This window comes from Salvelinus namaycush, chromosome 5 (assembly GCF_016432855.1).
Source record: "Salvelinus namaycush isolate Seneca chromosome 5, SaNama_1.0, whole genome shotgun sequence".
NCBI lineage: Eukaryota > Metazoa > Chordata > Actinopteri > Salmoniformes > Salmonidae > Salvelinus > Salvelinus namaycush.
In genome coordinates, this window is record NC_052311.1 from 19,473,520 (window position 1) to 19,488,908 (window position 15,389).

Sequence of the window (15,389 nt, forward strand, 5' to 3'; positions counted from 1 at the left end):
CTTTGTCCCTGGGGCAGATTGTGTAGTGTGATGTTATGTACCTTCCCATCGTGGGTCTTTGTCCCTGGGGCAGATTGTGTAGTGTGATGTTCTGTACCTTCCCATCGTGGGTCTTTGTCCCTGGGGCAGATTGTGTAGTGTGATGTTATGTACCTTCCCATCGTGGGTCTTTGTCCCTGGGGCAGATTGTGTAGTGTGATGTTATGTACCTTCCCATCGTGGGTCTTTGTCCCTGGGGCAGATTGTGTAGTGTGATGTTCTGTACCTTCCCATCGTGGGTCTTTGTCCCTGGGGCAGATTGTGTAGTGTGATGTTATGTACCTTCCCATCGTGGGTCTTTGTCCCTGGGGCAGATTGTATAGTGTGATGTTATGCGAGGCGTTACTGCGGACGAGCATTTCCATCTCCATGTGTAGAGCTGTGGAGGTGCATGTTCTGCTTTCACTGTTTTCAACGCTCTTATACACCTCTGGGCTGCAAAGAACAAGGCAGATCCGGTCAGTGCCGACTGGGACTGGCAAGGAAGCTGATTAAGACAGATCCTACTTTACACAAGTTATCTTATGCACTGTACTAACAATCACATAGTCAAAAGTATACTCATGGTGGCCTGGGCAACTCATGTCACTGGTTATGATGGATCACACAACTGAAGGAGAAGTAACAAATTATCATGACGTCATTATGTGAGTGTTTATTGTGCTATACAGCAGAACTGTATAATACACTGCAACTGAATGTGTCACTATTCTTCTGCCTAGCAGCTTGTGATATATTTGTATGGGCATGTGCACTTGTCAATAGGCACTCTCTTTTCTGAGATTGTCAGCAGAGTACTGGTATCAGCCAGATAAGTTATCACATATAGTAGTAACAAATCAGTACGAAAGAAAAAAAAAGTCCTAGCCCTCTACATGATCCTCAAGACTCTTCGTCAATCATCTCCCTGACCACCTTCCTCTGATCAAGCCATAAACTGTCCCTCTGAATCTTTGGAGGATCCATGCACTCAAAGACTTGGCCTCTATTGGTTGCAAGAACTATAGCAAGCTACAAAGTTAGCTAGCTAGCCAGCCAAGTTACTTTCAAAAGTTAATATATTTATATTATTCTAAGAGTGGTTTCAAAACACACAAAGTAAGAGGAAACGTAGCTACCAATTTATCTTTGTTATACACGTACTAAAATAATATTCTGACCCAAGGACAGTCGTTCGTGTGCACTATATCTGATTTCAACTTTGCCCTACATTTGGTTTGGCTAGTTAGCTACAGTGCCAGAGTGGAGATAGCTAACGTTAACTAGTTAGCGTTAAAAGATTTCACAAAGCTAATGTCACCCATCTTATTATGAAAATCTTAGTGCATGCCACTCTCAAATTATAGCTAGGTAGTTTTGATAACTATCATTGACAAGTTAGGGGGACCAATATGTGTCAAAAGGCAAGAGAGAGAACATGGAAATTGACACGCGTGTGCATAGATAGCTAACTTACCTTGAATTGAATATCTGCTAGCTGGAAACATTGTATGAATTAAAATTAGTCAGCTAGTACTAGCTAGCTCACCAGTTAGCAGCGGTAGTCTTTGGGTACAGCCGAAGTGCTCTCGCAGCTCAGCCACCCCAATGCTCGTGTAAGTCTGATTGGACCACAAATCTCCTCCAGAGACACCTTATGAAATTCGTCTCATAACACATACATAACATACCGTCGAGATGATCAGTAACTGCGCAGAAGCTGCAATGTTCTGACACGTTCACGTGAGTGAAAAGAGGCGGTACCTGCGTAAATGTAGATCTCACACTGACTGGATTGACTCAGAGACATGTACACTGTAATTAGTATCCATTTCATAATCAAATCAAATTTTATTCGTCACATGCACCGAATACAACAGGTGTAGTAGACCTTACAGTGAAATGCTTACTTACAAGCCCCTAACCAACAGTGCAGTTTCAAAAATGACTGATAAGAATAAGATATAAAAGTAACAAGTAATTAAAGAGGAGCAGTAAAAAATAACAATATATACAGGGGGGTGCCGGTACAGAGTCAATGTGCAGGGGTACTGGCTAGTTGAGGTAGTATGTTCATGTAGGTGGAGTTAATTAAAGTTACTATGTATAGATGACAACAGAGAGTGGCAGTGGTTTGGGGGGGGGGGGGGGACAATGTGAATAGTCTGGGTAGACATTTGACTAGATGTTCAGGACTCTTATGGCTTGGGGGCAGAAGTTATTTTGAAGCCTCTTTGACCTAGACTTGGCGCTCCGGTACCGCTTGCCGTGTAGTAGCAGAGAGAACAGTCTATGACTAGGGTGGCTGGAGTCTTTGACAATTTTTAAGGCCTTCCTCTGACACCGCCTGGTATAGAGGTCCTGGATGGCAGGAAGCTTGGCCCCAGTGATGTACTAGGCCGTTTGCACTACCCTCTGTAGTGCCTTGCGTTCGGAGGCCGAACAGTTGCCATACCAGGCAGTGATGCAACCAGTCAGGATGCTCTCGATGGTGCAGCTGTAGAACCTTTTGTGGATCTGAGGACCCATGCCAAATCTTTTCAGTCTCCCGAGGGGGAATAGGTTTTGTCGTGCCCGCTTCACGACTGTCATACTGTGCTTGGACCATGTTAGTTTGTTGGTCATCTTGAAGCTTGAAGCTCTCAACCTGCTCCATTGCAGCCCTGCTGATCAGAATGGGGGCGTGCTTGGTCCTCTTTTTCCTGTAGTCCAAAATCATCTCCTTTGTCTTGATCACGTTGAGGGAGAGGTTGTTGTCCTGGCACCACACGGCCAGGTCTCTGACCTCCTCACTATAGGCTGTCTCGTTGTTGTTGGTGATCAGGCCTACCACTGTTGTGTCATCGGCAAATGTAATGCAAGTTTCTTTGTTTTTACTCTTCTAGAAGCCAAATAGGATAAAATAACAATACATCTGTAAAATATTAGAATTATCAAGTTACATCTAGAAAGCAAACAAATCATGCATATTTGTTTTTATTTCCAAGTTTGATGCTGTGCAAATCTTAAAAACATCTTATGTAAACAACAGTGTCTTGAAACCACCACCAGGGTCAAATGCACGAGACACATAACTCTCCACTAAAAACACATTCAGTAGTAGTGACATAATGTAGGCTACAAAGCCAGCGCTCACGTCCAAACTATAGATTACATCACTTTTGCAGTTCTCCTCGTCCTTCCATTATTGAAGTCTGAGCACGTATGGGTTTATCATATGAAAGCAAGTTTCAATTCAGCAGATAAGCCTTTTTAATTATTTTGGTCATCATGTGATTCAGTTCATGAAAAATAGCAAGAATCAAACAATATGTCCACAAAATAATATCCACAAAATCATTGAATAAAAAATATTTTAAGACCAATCAAAACTTTTTGGCTCTTGATTTTATTATATATAATTACAACAAATAAAATAACAAATGATAACACACATATTGTAATGTGTGGGAGTGACTGAGGGCAAATAATGTTATGATGACTTCCTTCCAAAGGAATGACACATTACCACTGTTATCAGCAACTGTAAATTGAGACCTTTGAACAAACATTCTATCATGCCTTTGAGAAAATGCCTCCTGCGGTCATCAAATCAAAATCAAATTTTATTTGTCATATACACATATTTAGCAGATGCTATTGCGGGTGTAGCGAAATGCTTATGTTCCTAACTCCAACAGTGCAGTAGTGTCTAACAATTCACAACAATACACACAAATCTAAAAGTAAAAGAATGGAATTAAGAAATATACAAATATTAGGATGAGCAATGTCGGAGTAGCATCGACTAGAATACAGTAGAATACAGTATATACATATGAAATGAGTAAAACAGTATGTAAACATTATGAAAGTGACTAGTGTTCCGTTATTAAAGTGACCAGTGATTCCATGTTTATGTACATAGAGCAACAGCCTCTAAGGTGCAGAGTTGAGTAACTGGGTGGTAGCCAGCTAATGATGGCTATTTAGCAGTCTGATGGCCTTGAGATAGAAGCTGTTTTTCAGTCTCTCGGTCCCAGCTTTGATGCACCTGTACTGACCTCGCCTTCTGGATGATAGCTGGCCATCAAAGATGGACGCAAACCCAAAATCGACTGCCCTTGGAACATGACATACTGTATCTTTGTGTTGCAATAGCAAATGCCATGAACAAGTCACCTCTGCTGTCTCCATAGCCTGCCTGTACATTAAATAAACAACATGAATTTGTCAGCAGTTCACTACTCTTCTCAGAGATGATGTCATAATTATTTCAAAGACAAAATGAAAACCATTAAAACATACAGTACCAGTCAAAAGTTTGGACACACCTAGTCACTTAAAATCAGATACCACCTGGTGCCTCTCCCCTGACAAATAGATGTCTGACTCAGTAGCATCAGTTGCCCTCTTTGTGAAGAACATGCAGATTGTTTTCTTCACATTGAGATGCAAACATGAGCCACTGAGCCACTTTATATCATGGACCATTACAGTAGTGAGTTCTTGTGCAGCTTGTTGTTTGCTCTTTGCATGCACATACAGTACCAGTCAAAAGTTTGGACACACCTACTCATTCAAGGGTTGTTCTTTATTTTTACTATTTTCTACTTTGTAGAATAATAGTGAAGACATCGGAAACTATGAAATAACACATATGGAACTCCTTCATGTAGTAACCAAAAAAGTGTTAAACAAATCAAAATATATTTTATATTACAGTAGCCACCCTTTGCCTTGATGACAGCTTTGCATACTCTAGGAATTCTCTCAACCAGCTTCACCTGGAATTATTTTCAAAACAGTCTTGAAGGAGTTCCCACATATGCTGAAGACTTGTTGGCTGCTTTTCCTTCACTCTGCGGTCCGACTCATCCCAAACCATCTCAATTTGGTTGAGATCGGGGGATTGTGGAGGCCATGTCATCTGATGCAGCACTCCATCACTCGCCTTCTTGCTGAAAAACAAATGATAGTCCCACTACACATAAACCAGATGCAAAGGTGTGTCGCTGCAGAATGCTGTGGTAGCCATGCTGGTTAAGTGTGCCTTGAATTCTAAATAAATCACAGACAGTGTCACCAGCAAAGCACCCCCACACCATCACACCTCCTCCTCCATGCTTCATGGTGGGAACCACACATGCGGAGATTATCCGTTCACCTATGCTGCATCTCAAAAAGACACAGCGATTGGAACCAAAAATCTCAAATTTGGACTCATCAGACCAAAGGACAGATTTCCACAGGTCTAATGTGTTTCTTGGCCCAAGCAAGTGTCTTCTTCTTATTGGTGTCCTTTAGTAGTGGTTTATTTTCAGCAATTTGATCATGAAGGCCTGATTCACACAGTCTCCTCTGAACAGTTGATTTTGAGATGTGTCTGTTACTTGAACTCCGTGAAGCATATATTTGGGATGCAATTTCTGAGGCTGGTAACTCTAATGAACTTATCATCTGCAGCAGAAGTAACTCTGGGTCTTCATTTCTTGTGGCAGTCCTCATGAGAACTAGTTTCATCATAGCGCTTGATGGTTTTTGTGACTGCACTTGAAGAAACTTTCAACGTTTTTGAAGTTTTCCGCATTGACTGACCTTTATGTCTTAAAGTAATGATGGACTGTCATTTCTCTTTGCTTATTTGAGCTGTTCTTGCCTTGGTCTTTTACCAAATAGGGCTATCTTCTGTATACTACCCCAGCTTTGTCACAACACAACTGATTGGCTCAAACGCATTAAGAAAGAAAGAAACTCCACAAATTAACTTTTAACAAGGAGCACCTGTTAATTGAAATGTTTACCAAGTGACTACCTCATGATGATGGTTCAGAGAATGCCAAGAGTGTGAAAAGCTTTCTTCAAGGCAAAGGGTGGTTATTTTGAAGAATCTCAAATATAAAATATATTTTGATTTGTTTAACACTTTTTTGATTACTACATGATTCCATTTGTGTTATTTCATAGTTTTGATGTCTTCACTATTATTCTACAATGTAGAAAACAGTACAAATAAAGAAAACCCCTGGAATGAGTAGGTGTGTCCAAACTTTTGACTGGTACTGTACATGACGAAACATCCCATTCCAGAACAGAGAATGGCAGTGATTGATTTATTATATACAATACTCTATACAGTCTAGTCTGTACATGAAGAGTGGTGGACTTTACAGAAATTGATGTTTATGGGAATGATGATTGATGTTTTTTCTTATAACCATAAATCATAGAAGTGTGTCAATAATCACATGGAACTGAAAGCATGAACAAAGCCAAGGTCTAATCCTCAACAGAGTAGAACGGCACATAGTCCAAAGTGTACCAATGAGCTCCTTTGATGTCTGTATAAATCACAGAGGAAGAATGTTATCAACTCTACAACAATCAACATGCTGTAAACATACTATTGCACATGAAACGTCGGCATAAAAAAAAGACCTGCGTGGGAGTCAAGCCGCTCCTCCCTCTCTGCCGGGCAAATTGTTGAACCTGAAGGGCATTATTTGGGGTTTGTACTTTCCACAGGCAGTGGCTGAGACGTGCCTGACGTGCACGATATTGTGCAGGACATTTCCAAGGGATGCGTCAGGTTGTCGCCGGGCGAAGTCAGAGTCTGGTTGTTCTCTTGGAGTGGCCACATCTCCTGCAACGTCAATGAGGGGTGGTGGGCTGGGTGGCTGCTCATTAGTGGTCTCCTCTGCCTGTAGTTGGCCCACACCTGGAGGATGGTTTCTTTGAATGGCCGTGTGGTCAAGGTGTACAGGATGGGGTTGAGGGCACTGTTGATGGGCAGGATGAAGATCACCACCCAGGAGCTGATGGTTCCTATTCGGGAAGAAGAAGATTACATTATTATCCATTTAATACATCAGCAACGGAAATTGATATTCTGCAATCCCATTCTCCTCGGTAGACATACACATAGGGCCTACATTTAGTCACGGATGGTAGAAAATGTGCCTAACTAAACTAGCCAGTCTGGCCAAATTTCACAAGGCACACATTTTTTACCTGAAAGTTACCCAGGCTAGTTGAAATTATGTTCTACAAGCCAGGCTGGCTTGTGCTCTAAATCCTTAAGTTCCATTCCTGTGTATAAAGTTCATGCATGGGAAGTGGGGTGAGGTGTGGTGGGTTGAGAAGAGACAATGATGGCTCGAAGATGTTCTGTGATGCTGGTCCATTTGTAAACATGCTTTGAGTACAACCACACATTTACATTTAGAGTACCCATCAGTCTGGAAGTGTGCTATTCAATTTACAACCATAAAATAGGATTAATTATGGAACTAATCTGAATGATGTAATGTTACAAACTCCCTGCTGGAGACTCATAGCAAACCATCTCAGAGTCCTCTCAGAGACACAAACACTAACTTTCTAACCTTTGCACTAGGCACCCCTCACCCACTGGAACCTAGCAGGCCAGGCTATGGGTTATAATGTCATAAACTGTCTTCACACCTAGGGCCTTGGCCACTGATTGGTTGACAGGGCAGTTGCTAGGGGGCCACACATCTGCTCCTCTTTCTGACTCTCCAGGTCACACACTTTCCAGTCTCTTACAAGCAGTCACAGAGAAGGCAGCAAACTCATCTCTGTCCTGCACAACAACTGGACTCATTCATATCTCTGGACATGAGGCATATCTCTGGACATGAGGCATATCTCTGGACATGAGGCATATCTCTGGACATGAGGCATATCTCTGGACATGAGGCATATCTCTGGACATGAGGCATATCTCTGGACATGTGGCATATCTCTGGACATGAGGCATATCTCTGGACATGTGGCATATCTCTGGACATGAGGCATATCTCTGGACATGAGGCATATCTCTGGACATGAGGCATATCTCTGGACATGAGGCATATCTCTGGACATGAGGCATATCTCTGGACATGTGGGATTGCGTGCATGTTTAAAGTTAGTTGTGTATTTGTGTATATTACTGCTAGTTGTTCAGCAGTATATCAGCTTATATTTCTATACAGTCCTTTATCATTTATTACTGCTTTATTCTTCAAGATTCTGTATCTGTGCATTCTTGCCCTGGTGTGTTCATTCGGTATGTGTATATTCATTGCCTCTGTTTCTCCTGTTACAGAACCACTACCATTCCACTACCTTTCTAAATGTCCATTGCATGTCCATTTCATTCCTGTGTGTGTCAATAAAGTATACCATGTGTGTAACTCTGAGGTTGCCTTATTCCCCTCTGACCGGGGGAGGTGCTAGCAGGTCACAGATTGGCCCAAATGGAAAGTTGCTCTCTTTCATGCAAGTATAATATCTGTAAAAGAGACTGATTGAAATACTTATCTTTGATGTAAGATGGCACTGCACAGTAGCCTACATATTGTATGTTTTATAGCCTACAAATTGACCTTGTCTGTTTGATACAATGTTAGGGTTTCAAAATAACATGTTTGAAATGATAAAAGTAGTCACAGATTATGACAGTACTGAAACTCCTACCTGGAATCTCCACCTGCAACAGTGATAGAATCTTGAGAACAAAGATGGGTATCCAGCAAAGGGAGTCTGTGATGACGATGGAAAAGAACCTCTTGGCTATGGTCACCTCGTTCTTGATATGGTTACTATATTTAGTCGTCTGTGTCCCTGTCCTCTGGATGTTGTAGAACATACTCCCATAAGACAATACGATTATGAGGAACGCTACCAGGTTCAGGCCTGTTGAGGAAATAACATTCATTGTGAGCTCCTTTGAACTCCTTGTAATCATACAAAGTAAAATTGTTAAAATACTTTAACTTTCAGAACAATTCAAACAATTGTTACAGTTAGCAGATAATAAGAAAAGACAAACAATATTTACCTGGCTTAAAGAGAAGGAATATAATACACTGCTCAAAAAAATAAAGGGAACACTTAAACAACACAATGTAACTCCAAGTCAATCACACTTCTGTGAAATCAAACTGTCCTCTTAGGAAGCAACACTGATTGACAATACATTTCACATGCTGTTGTGCAAATGGAATAGACAAAAGGTGGAAATTATAGGCAATTAGCAAGACACCCCCAATAAAGGAGTGATTCTGCAGGTGGTGACCACAGACCACTTCTCAGTTCCTATGCTTCCTGGCTGATGTTTTGGTCACTTTTGAATGCTGGCAGTGCTTTCACTCTAGTGGTAGCATGAGACGGAGTCTACAACCCACACAAGTGGCTCAGGTAGTGCAGCTCATCCAGGATGGCACATCAATGCGAGCTGTGGCAAGAAGGTTTGCTGTGTCTGTCAGCGTAGTGTCCAGAGCATGGAGGCGCTACCAGGAGACAGGCCAGTACATCAGGAGACGTGGAGGAGGCAGTAGGAGGGCAACAACCCAGCAGCAGGACCGCTACCTCCGCCTTTGTGCAAGGAGCAGCACTGCCAGAGCCCTGCAAAATGACCTCCAGCAGGCCACAAATGTGCATGTGTCTGCTCAAACGGTCAGAAACAGACTCCATGAGGGTGGTATGAGGGCCCGACGTCCACAGGTGGGGGTTGTGCTTACAGCCCAACACCGTGCAGGACGTTTGGCATTTGCCAGAGAACACCAAGATTGGCAAATTCGCCACTGGCGCCCTGTGCTCTTCACAGATGAAAGCAGGTTCACACTGAGCACATGCGACAGACGTGACAGAGTCTGGAGACGCCGTGGAGAACGTTCTGCTGCCTGCAACATCCTCCAGCATGACCGGTTTGGCGGTGGGTCAGTCATGGTGTGGGGTGGCATTTCTTTGTGGGGCCGCACAGCCCTCCATGTGCTCGCCAGAGGTAGCCTGACTGCCATTAGGTACCGAGATGAGATCCTCAGAGCCCTTGTGAGACCATATGCTGACACATGCACATTTGTGGCCTGCTTTAGGTCATTTTGCAGGGCTCTGGCAGTGCTGCTCCTTGCACAAAGGCGGAGGTAGCGGTCCTGCTGCTGGGTTGTTGCCCGCCTACGGCCTCCTCCACGTCTCCTGATGTACTGGCCTGTCTCCTGGTAGCGCCTCCATGCTCTGGACACTACGCTGACAGACACAGCAAACCTTCTTGCCACAGCTCGCATTGATGTGCCATCCTGGATGAGCTGCACTACCTGAGCCACTTGTGTGGGTTGTAGACTCCGTCTCATGCTACCACTAGAGTGAAAGCACCGCCAGCATTCAAAAGTGACCAAAACATCAGCCAGGAAGCATAGGAACTGAGAAGTGGTCTGTGGTCACCACCTACAGAATCACTCCTTTATTGGGGGTGTCTTGCTAATTGCCTATAATTTCCACCTTTTGTCTATTCCATTTGCACAACAGCATGTGAAATGTATTGTCAATCAGTGTTGCTTCCTAAGAGGACAGTTTGATTTCACAGAAGTGTGATTGACTTGGAGTTACATTGTGTTGTTTAAGTGTTCCCTTTATTTTTTTGAGCAGTGTATATATTGTTTACAGGAAACTCATTCAACAATTTTAGATTAAGTTGTGTGAAAAAAGGACTGGGTGGGGTTGAAATATACTTCTCCCATGGGCAAAGAAAAACTCAAAAGGGTTGATGATATTAATTAACAGTAATTTTGATCTGAATGTACAAATTGTCCAAACAGATCTGCAAGGTAGATGGATGATTTTAAATATGTTATTGGACCATAAACAGATATGGCTCATTAACCTTTACGGACCAAATAATGATGATCCACGTTTCTTTGAAAATATATATAATAAATGATCAACCCTACAAGCAATACAAGACTCTATTATTATGTTGGGAGATTGTAATACTGTTTTAAATACCTCTATGGACCGTAAAAGGAAATCACACTACAAACTATCACCTTCATGGAAATCCCGAATGTCATGGATATATTGGACCTAGTGGATATATGGAGGCTTAAATATCCTGACCTAGTGAGATAAACTAGTGAGATAAATGGCCGAAGCTCATACAAGCTAGTCGTCTTGACTACTTTATGTCATTCTTGTTTGCACCAAAAATGTAAAAAGTGTTGATAGGGGACAGAATGCGGTCGGACCATCAGATAATTGGCATATACATTACTCTTACTGAATTTTCACATGGGCGAGGATATTGGAAATTTAATCAAAGCCTATTGGATGATAACTTGTTTTTAACTATGACAGAGGAATTTTAACTGAATTTTTCTGACATAACATAGGTACAGCAGATCCCGTTATAGTATGGGACACTTTTAAATGTGCCTTTAGAGGCCATGCAATTCAGTACTCAGCTCTAAAACAAAAGCAATTTAGGTAAAAAAGGAGTCCATTTTAACAAAGGAAATAGAAGGTCTAACAGAACAGATACAGTCAATAGCAATACAAACTGTACCATAAAGGCTCAGAATAAGTTAGAGGAAAAACAAAAATAAATGGAGGAACTTATTCAAGAAAGGTGAAGTGTAATGTATTATAAAAATCAAGCACACTAGATAGAATATGGGGAAAAAGGCACCAACTTCTTTTTTAATCTAGAAACATAGAAATGCTACCAAAAATAATTTTCTGAAACTTGTTACAAATGATGGAGTCACCCATGATTCACCAAATTATATTTTGAAAGAGGAAACAAAGTCCTTTAGCATATGTTTTCATTTCAGTCTCCTCCATCTCCTCTAACCGAAGCTAATTGTATGGATTTTTTTCTATTAATGATGTAAAATTAACAGCTGTACAGAAAGACTCATGTGAAGGCGAAAAGTCCGGGAAAACTCCAGGGCTGGATGGCATACCAGTTGAGGTATACCAAACGTTTTTTTGATATACTCAGAGGACTGTTATTAGCATGTTTTAACCACTCCTATGTGAATGGTAGATTATCGGACACTCAACAAGAAGGTCTGATTTCATTATTACGGAAACAGGATACAAGTGGTAAATATAAACATGCTGTACATTTAAAAATATTGGAGTGTTGTGATGCAAAAAGTCTAGCAAAAATATATAGCACAAGAATTAAGAAGGTATTGTCGGATATTATTCATTCTAATCAGACAGGTTTTTTACATGGACGATACATTGGAGATAATATAAGACAAGTACTGGACACAATAGAATAGTATGAAAAATTTGGGAACCAGGCCTGCTATTCATAGCTGACTTTGAAAAGGCTTTTGATAAAGTACGACTGGAGTTGACATAATTGCCTGGAACTTTTATTTATTTTATTTAATAAAGGTTAAATAAATAAAGAATATTTGGAGAATTTCTTTTAAAATGGGTGAAAGTCATGTATAGTAACCCTAGGTAAAAAATAGTAAATATTGGTGTCACGCCCTGACCTTAGTTATCTATGTTTTCTTTATTATTTTGGTTAGGTCAGGGTGTGACGAGGGTGGGTATGCTTGTTTTTGTATTGTCTAGGGTTTTTTGTATATCTAGGGGTTTTGGTATGTCTAGGTATATGTAGGTCTATGGTGGCCTGAATTGGTTCCCAATCAGAGGCAGCTGTTTATCGTTGTCTCTGATTGGGGATCATATTTAGGTTGCCATTTTCCCTTTTGGTTTTGTGGGTTCTTGTCTATGTGTAGTTGCCTGTTCAGCACTCTTTGTATAGCTTCACGGTTCGTTTTGTTGTTTTGTTAGTTTTGTTCAGTGTTCATTCTTATAATAAAAAGAATGTACGCAGGGCCTCCCGGGTGGCGCAGTGGTCTAGGGCACTGCATCGCAGTGCTAGCTGCGCCACCAGAGTCTCTGGGTTCGCGCCCAGGCTCTGTCGCAGCCGGCCGCGACCGGGAGGTCCGTGGGGCGACGCACAATTGGCATAGCGTCGTCCGGGTTAGGGAGGGTTTGGCCGGTAGGGATATCCTTGTCTCATCGCGCTCCAGCGACTCCTGTGGCGGGCCGGGCGCAGTGCGCGCTAACCAAGGGGGCCAGGTACACGGTGTTTCCTCCGACACATTGGTGCGGCTGGCTTGGGATAAAAAAATAAATAAAAAAAAGAATGTACGCATACCACGCTGCGCCTTGGTCTCCTCCCTACGACGCCCGTGACAATTGGCTACTTCTCAGAAAGTTTTAAACTGTCAGGAGGAGTAAAGCAAGGTTGTCCACTATCGGCATATCTATTTATTATGGACATCGAAATGTTAGCTATTAAAATCAAGATCCAACAATAATATCAAGGGGTTAGAAATCCAGGGCTTAAAAACAAAGGTGTAGAGAGCTCCCGAGTTGCGCTGTGATCTAAAGCACTGCGTTGCAGTGCTAGCTGTGCCACAAGAGATCCTGGTTTGAGTCCAGGCTCTGTTGCAGCCGACCGTGACCAGTAGACCCATGGGGCGGCACACAATTGGCACCGCGTCGTCCAGGTTAGGGGAGGGTTTGGCCGGCAGGGATGTCCTTGTCCCATTGCGCTCTAGCGACTCCTGTGGCGGGCCGGGTGCATGCATGCTGACACAGTCGCCAGGTGTACGGTGTTTCCTCCGACACATTGGTGTGGCTGGCTTCCGGCTTAAGCAGGCATTGTGTCAAGAAGCAGTGCGGCTTGGTTGGGTCATGTTTCGGAGGACGCATGGCTCTCAACCTTCGACTCTCCCGACTCTCCGTATGGGAGCTGCAGCAATGAGACAAGACTAACTACCAATTGGATACGATGAAATTGGAGAGAAAAAGGGGTGCTTTTTTTAAATAAAAAAATATAAATTAAACAAAGGTGTTATTGTACAGTGATGATTCATGTTTTCTTTTAAATACACAATTTGGATCCCTCCACAGCCTTATAGAGAATCTAGATACTTTTTCTAACCTCTCTGGAGGTTACAACCAAATTATGATAAATGTACTATATTACATTTTGGATCACTAAACTCTTTAGTCATATCCCAGTTTACCTATTTGCTTATGGTCTTGCCTACACCTAGTGAACAGTTATTTAAATTATATGAGACAAACAATATTCCATTTTATTAGGAACTGCAAGCCAGACAAAATTAAACGGGCCTATTTATATAATGAATATGAATTCGGGGGGGCAGAAATTATTAAATATTAGAGCATTAGACGTCTCACTAAAGGCTTCAGTCATACAAAAGTTATACTTAAATCCGAACTGGTTCTCATGCAAATTAATAAGAATGTCTCACCCCATGTTCAAGACTGGCCTTTTCCCCTTTATTCAGATTACAACCTCGCACTTTCAGTTATTTGAAAAGCAAATCATCTCCCAAATATCGCAATTTTTAAAACATGCCATAGAAAGTTGGTTGCTATTTCAATTTAATCCACCAGAAAAAAAACAGAACAAATAATACAACAAATATTGTGGTTAAACTCAAATATACTAATAGCTATATAAACAATATTTTTTTATTCAATAAAAAGGTATAATCTTTGTAAACGCATGGAGATATGTCACACATGCAGCTAACAAAAATATATGGAAATGTCTGCTCTACCCGAAATTACAACCAACTAATTGCAGCATTACAGCAAAAAATGGAAGAGGAAAGTCGAAGGGGAAAAATAGGGAACTTGTCTGTCAGCCCTGCATTAAAGACCATAATTGGTTAAAGAAAATTGTGATAAATAAAAAAGTATACCAGTTTCATTTAAGGACCAAAAATGGACAGCTGTGCCATATAGATTGCAAAATAGTTGGGAAGAGATTTGAGGTACGGATTCCATGGCACATGGTTTATGAACTGATACGCAAAACGAAGCCAGATTCAAAACTTTAATGATTATACAAAATTCTTGCAACCAATAAAATGTTATATATACAGGCGATACAACCTTCCCAGCTCTGCAGATTTTGCTGCAAAGAGACAGAATCATTAGATCATTAGTTTTGGGTACTGTGAATATGTAGCTTGTTTTTGGTCACAGGTCCAGGAATGGCTGAAGAATTGCAACATTTACCCGGAGGTAATTCTGCAGATAGCACTACTGGGTGATCTGAAAAGTCATAGTCAATCGAGCAATTATATAATAAATACTTTCAGGAAAAAAGTGTATTTTTAAATTACAATCTGTAGAAATTATGAAAATAGAAAGGTTCAATACTTTTGTGAAACATCACAGCACAGTTGAAAAATATATGGCAAATAGAAATCCCATATGGATGGTGTTAAGAGATAAATGGGAGGGGTTGAATGGAGTTGAAGGTTGGGAAAAATAACAACTAATAACAACAAGATACCTAATGTAAAACATACTGTGTCCATAAAACGTATATAGGTTCATAACATTTGTGAAAGAAATAGATGGATAGGTTGAGGTTACAGGAAGGACAGGAGTAAAAAAAAATAAAAAAATAGAACTGTAAAATAGACTGTGCCCGTAAAGTGTATATAGGATATAAATTGGAAGAAGAAGCCTAAGCGTTTTTGTTCACTAGTTTACTACATTTACGGGAGGGGTGGTAGGGTTAGAAAGTAATA

General features: G+C 41.3%; 2 protein-coding genes across 3 annotated transcripts in view; both read right to left on the minus strand.

Annotated features, from left to right (window-relative positions):
• Positions 1-1,722, minus strand: part of LOC120048028 (electron transfer flavoprotein-ubiquinone oxidoreductase, mitochondrial-like) — a 24,992-nt gene extending 23,270 nt beyond the window's left edge. Inside the window, exons 1-2 of one of the 2 annotated variants that reach the window (XM_038993701.1) lie at positions 1,568-1,722; positions 322-474 (exon numbers count right to left, since the gene is read on the minus strand). Coding sequence is in view for 1 of the 2 variants with exons in the window: in XM_038993700.1 (XP_038849628.1) it covers positions 322-474; positions 1,496-1,526 (184 nt within the window). In the remaining variant the exon portion in view is untranslated. Of the gene's footprint in view, positions 1-321; positions 475-1,495 lie in introns of both variants that reach the window. The other variant, XM_038993700.1, reaches the window with a different exon arrangement.
• A 4,554-nt stretch (positions 1,723-6,276) lies between these two features.
• The window catches only part of LOC120046958 (relaxin receptor 1-like), a 132,556-nt gene continuing 123,443 nt past the window's right edge, over positions 6,277-15,389 (minus strand). The window contains exons 17-19 of the mRNA XM_038992510.1: positions 8,479-8,697; positions 6,514-6,822; positions 6,277-6,338 (exon numbers count right to left, since the gene is read on the minus strand). Coding sequence (XP_038848438.1) covers positions 6,277-6,338; positions 6,514-6,822; positions 8,479-8,697 — 590 coding nt within the window. The remainder of the gene's footprint in view (positions 6,339-6,513; positions 6,823-8,478; positions 8,698-15,389) is intronic.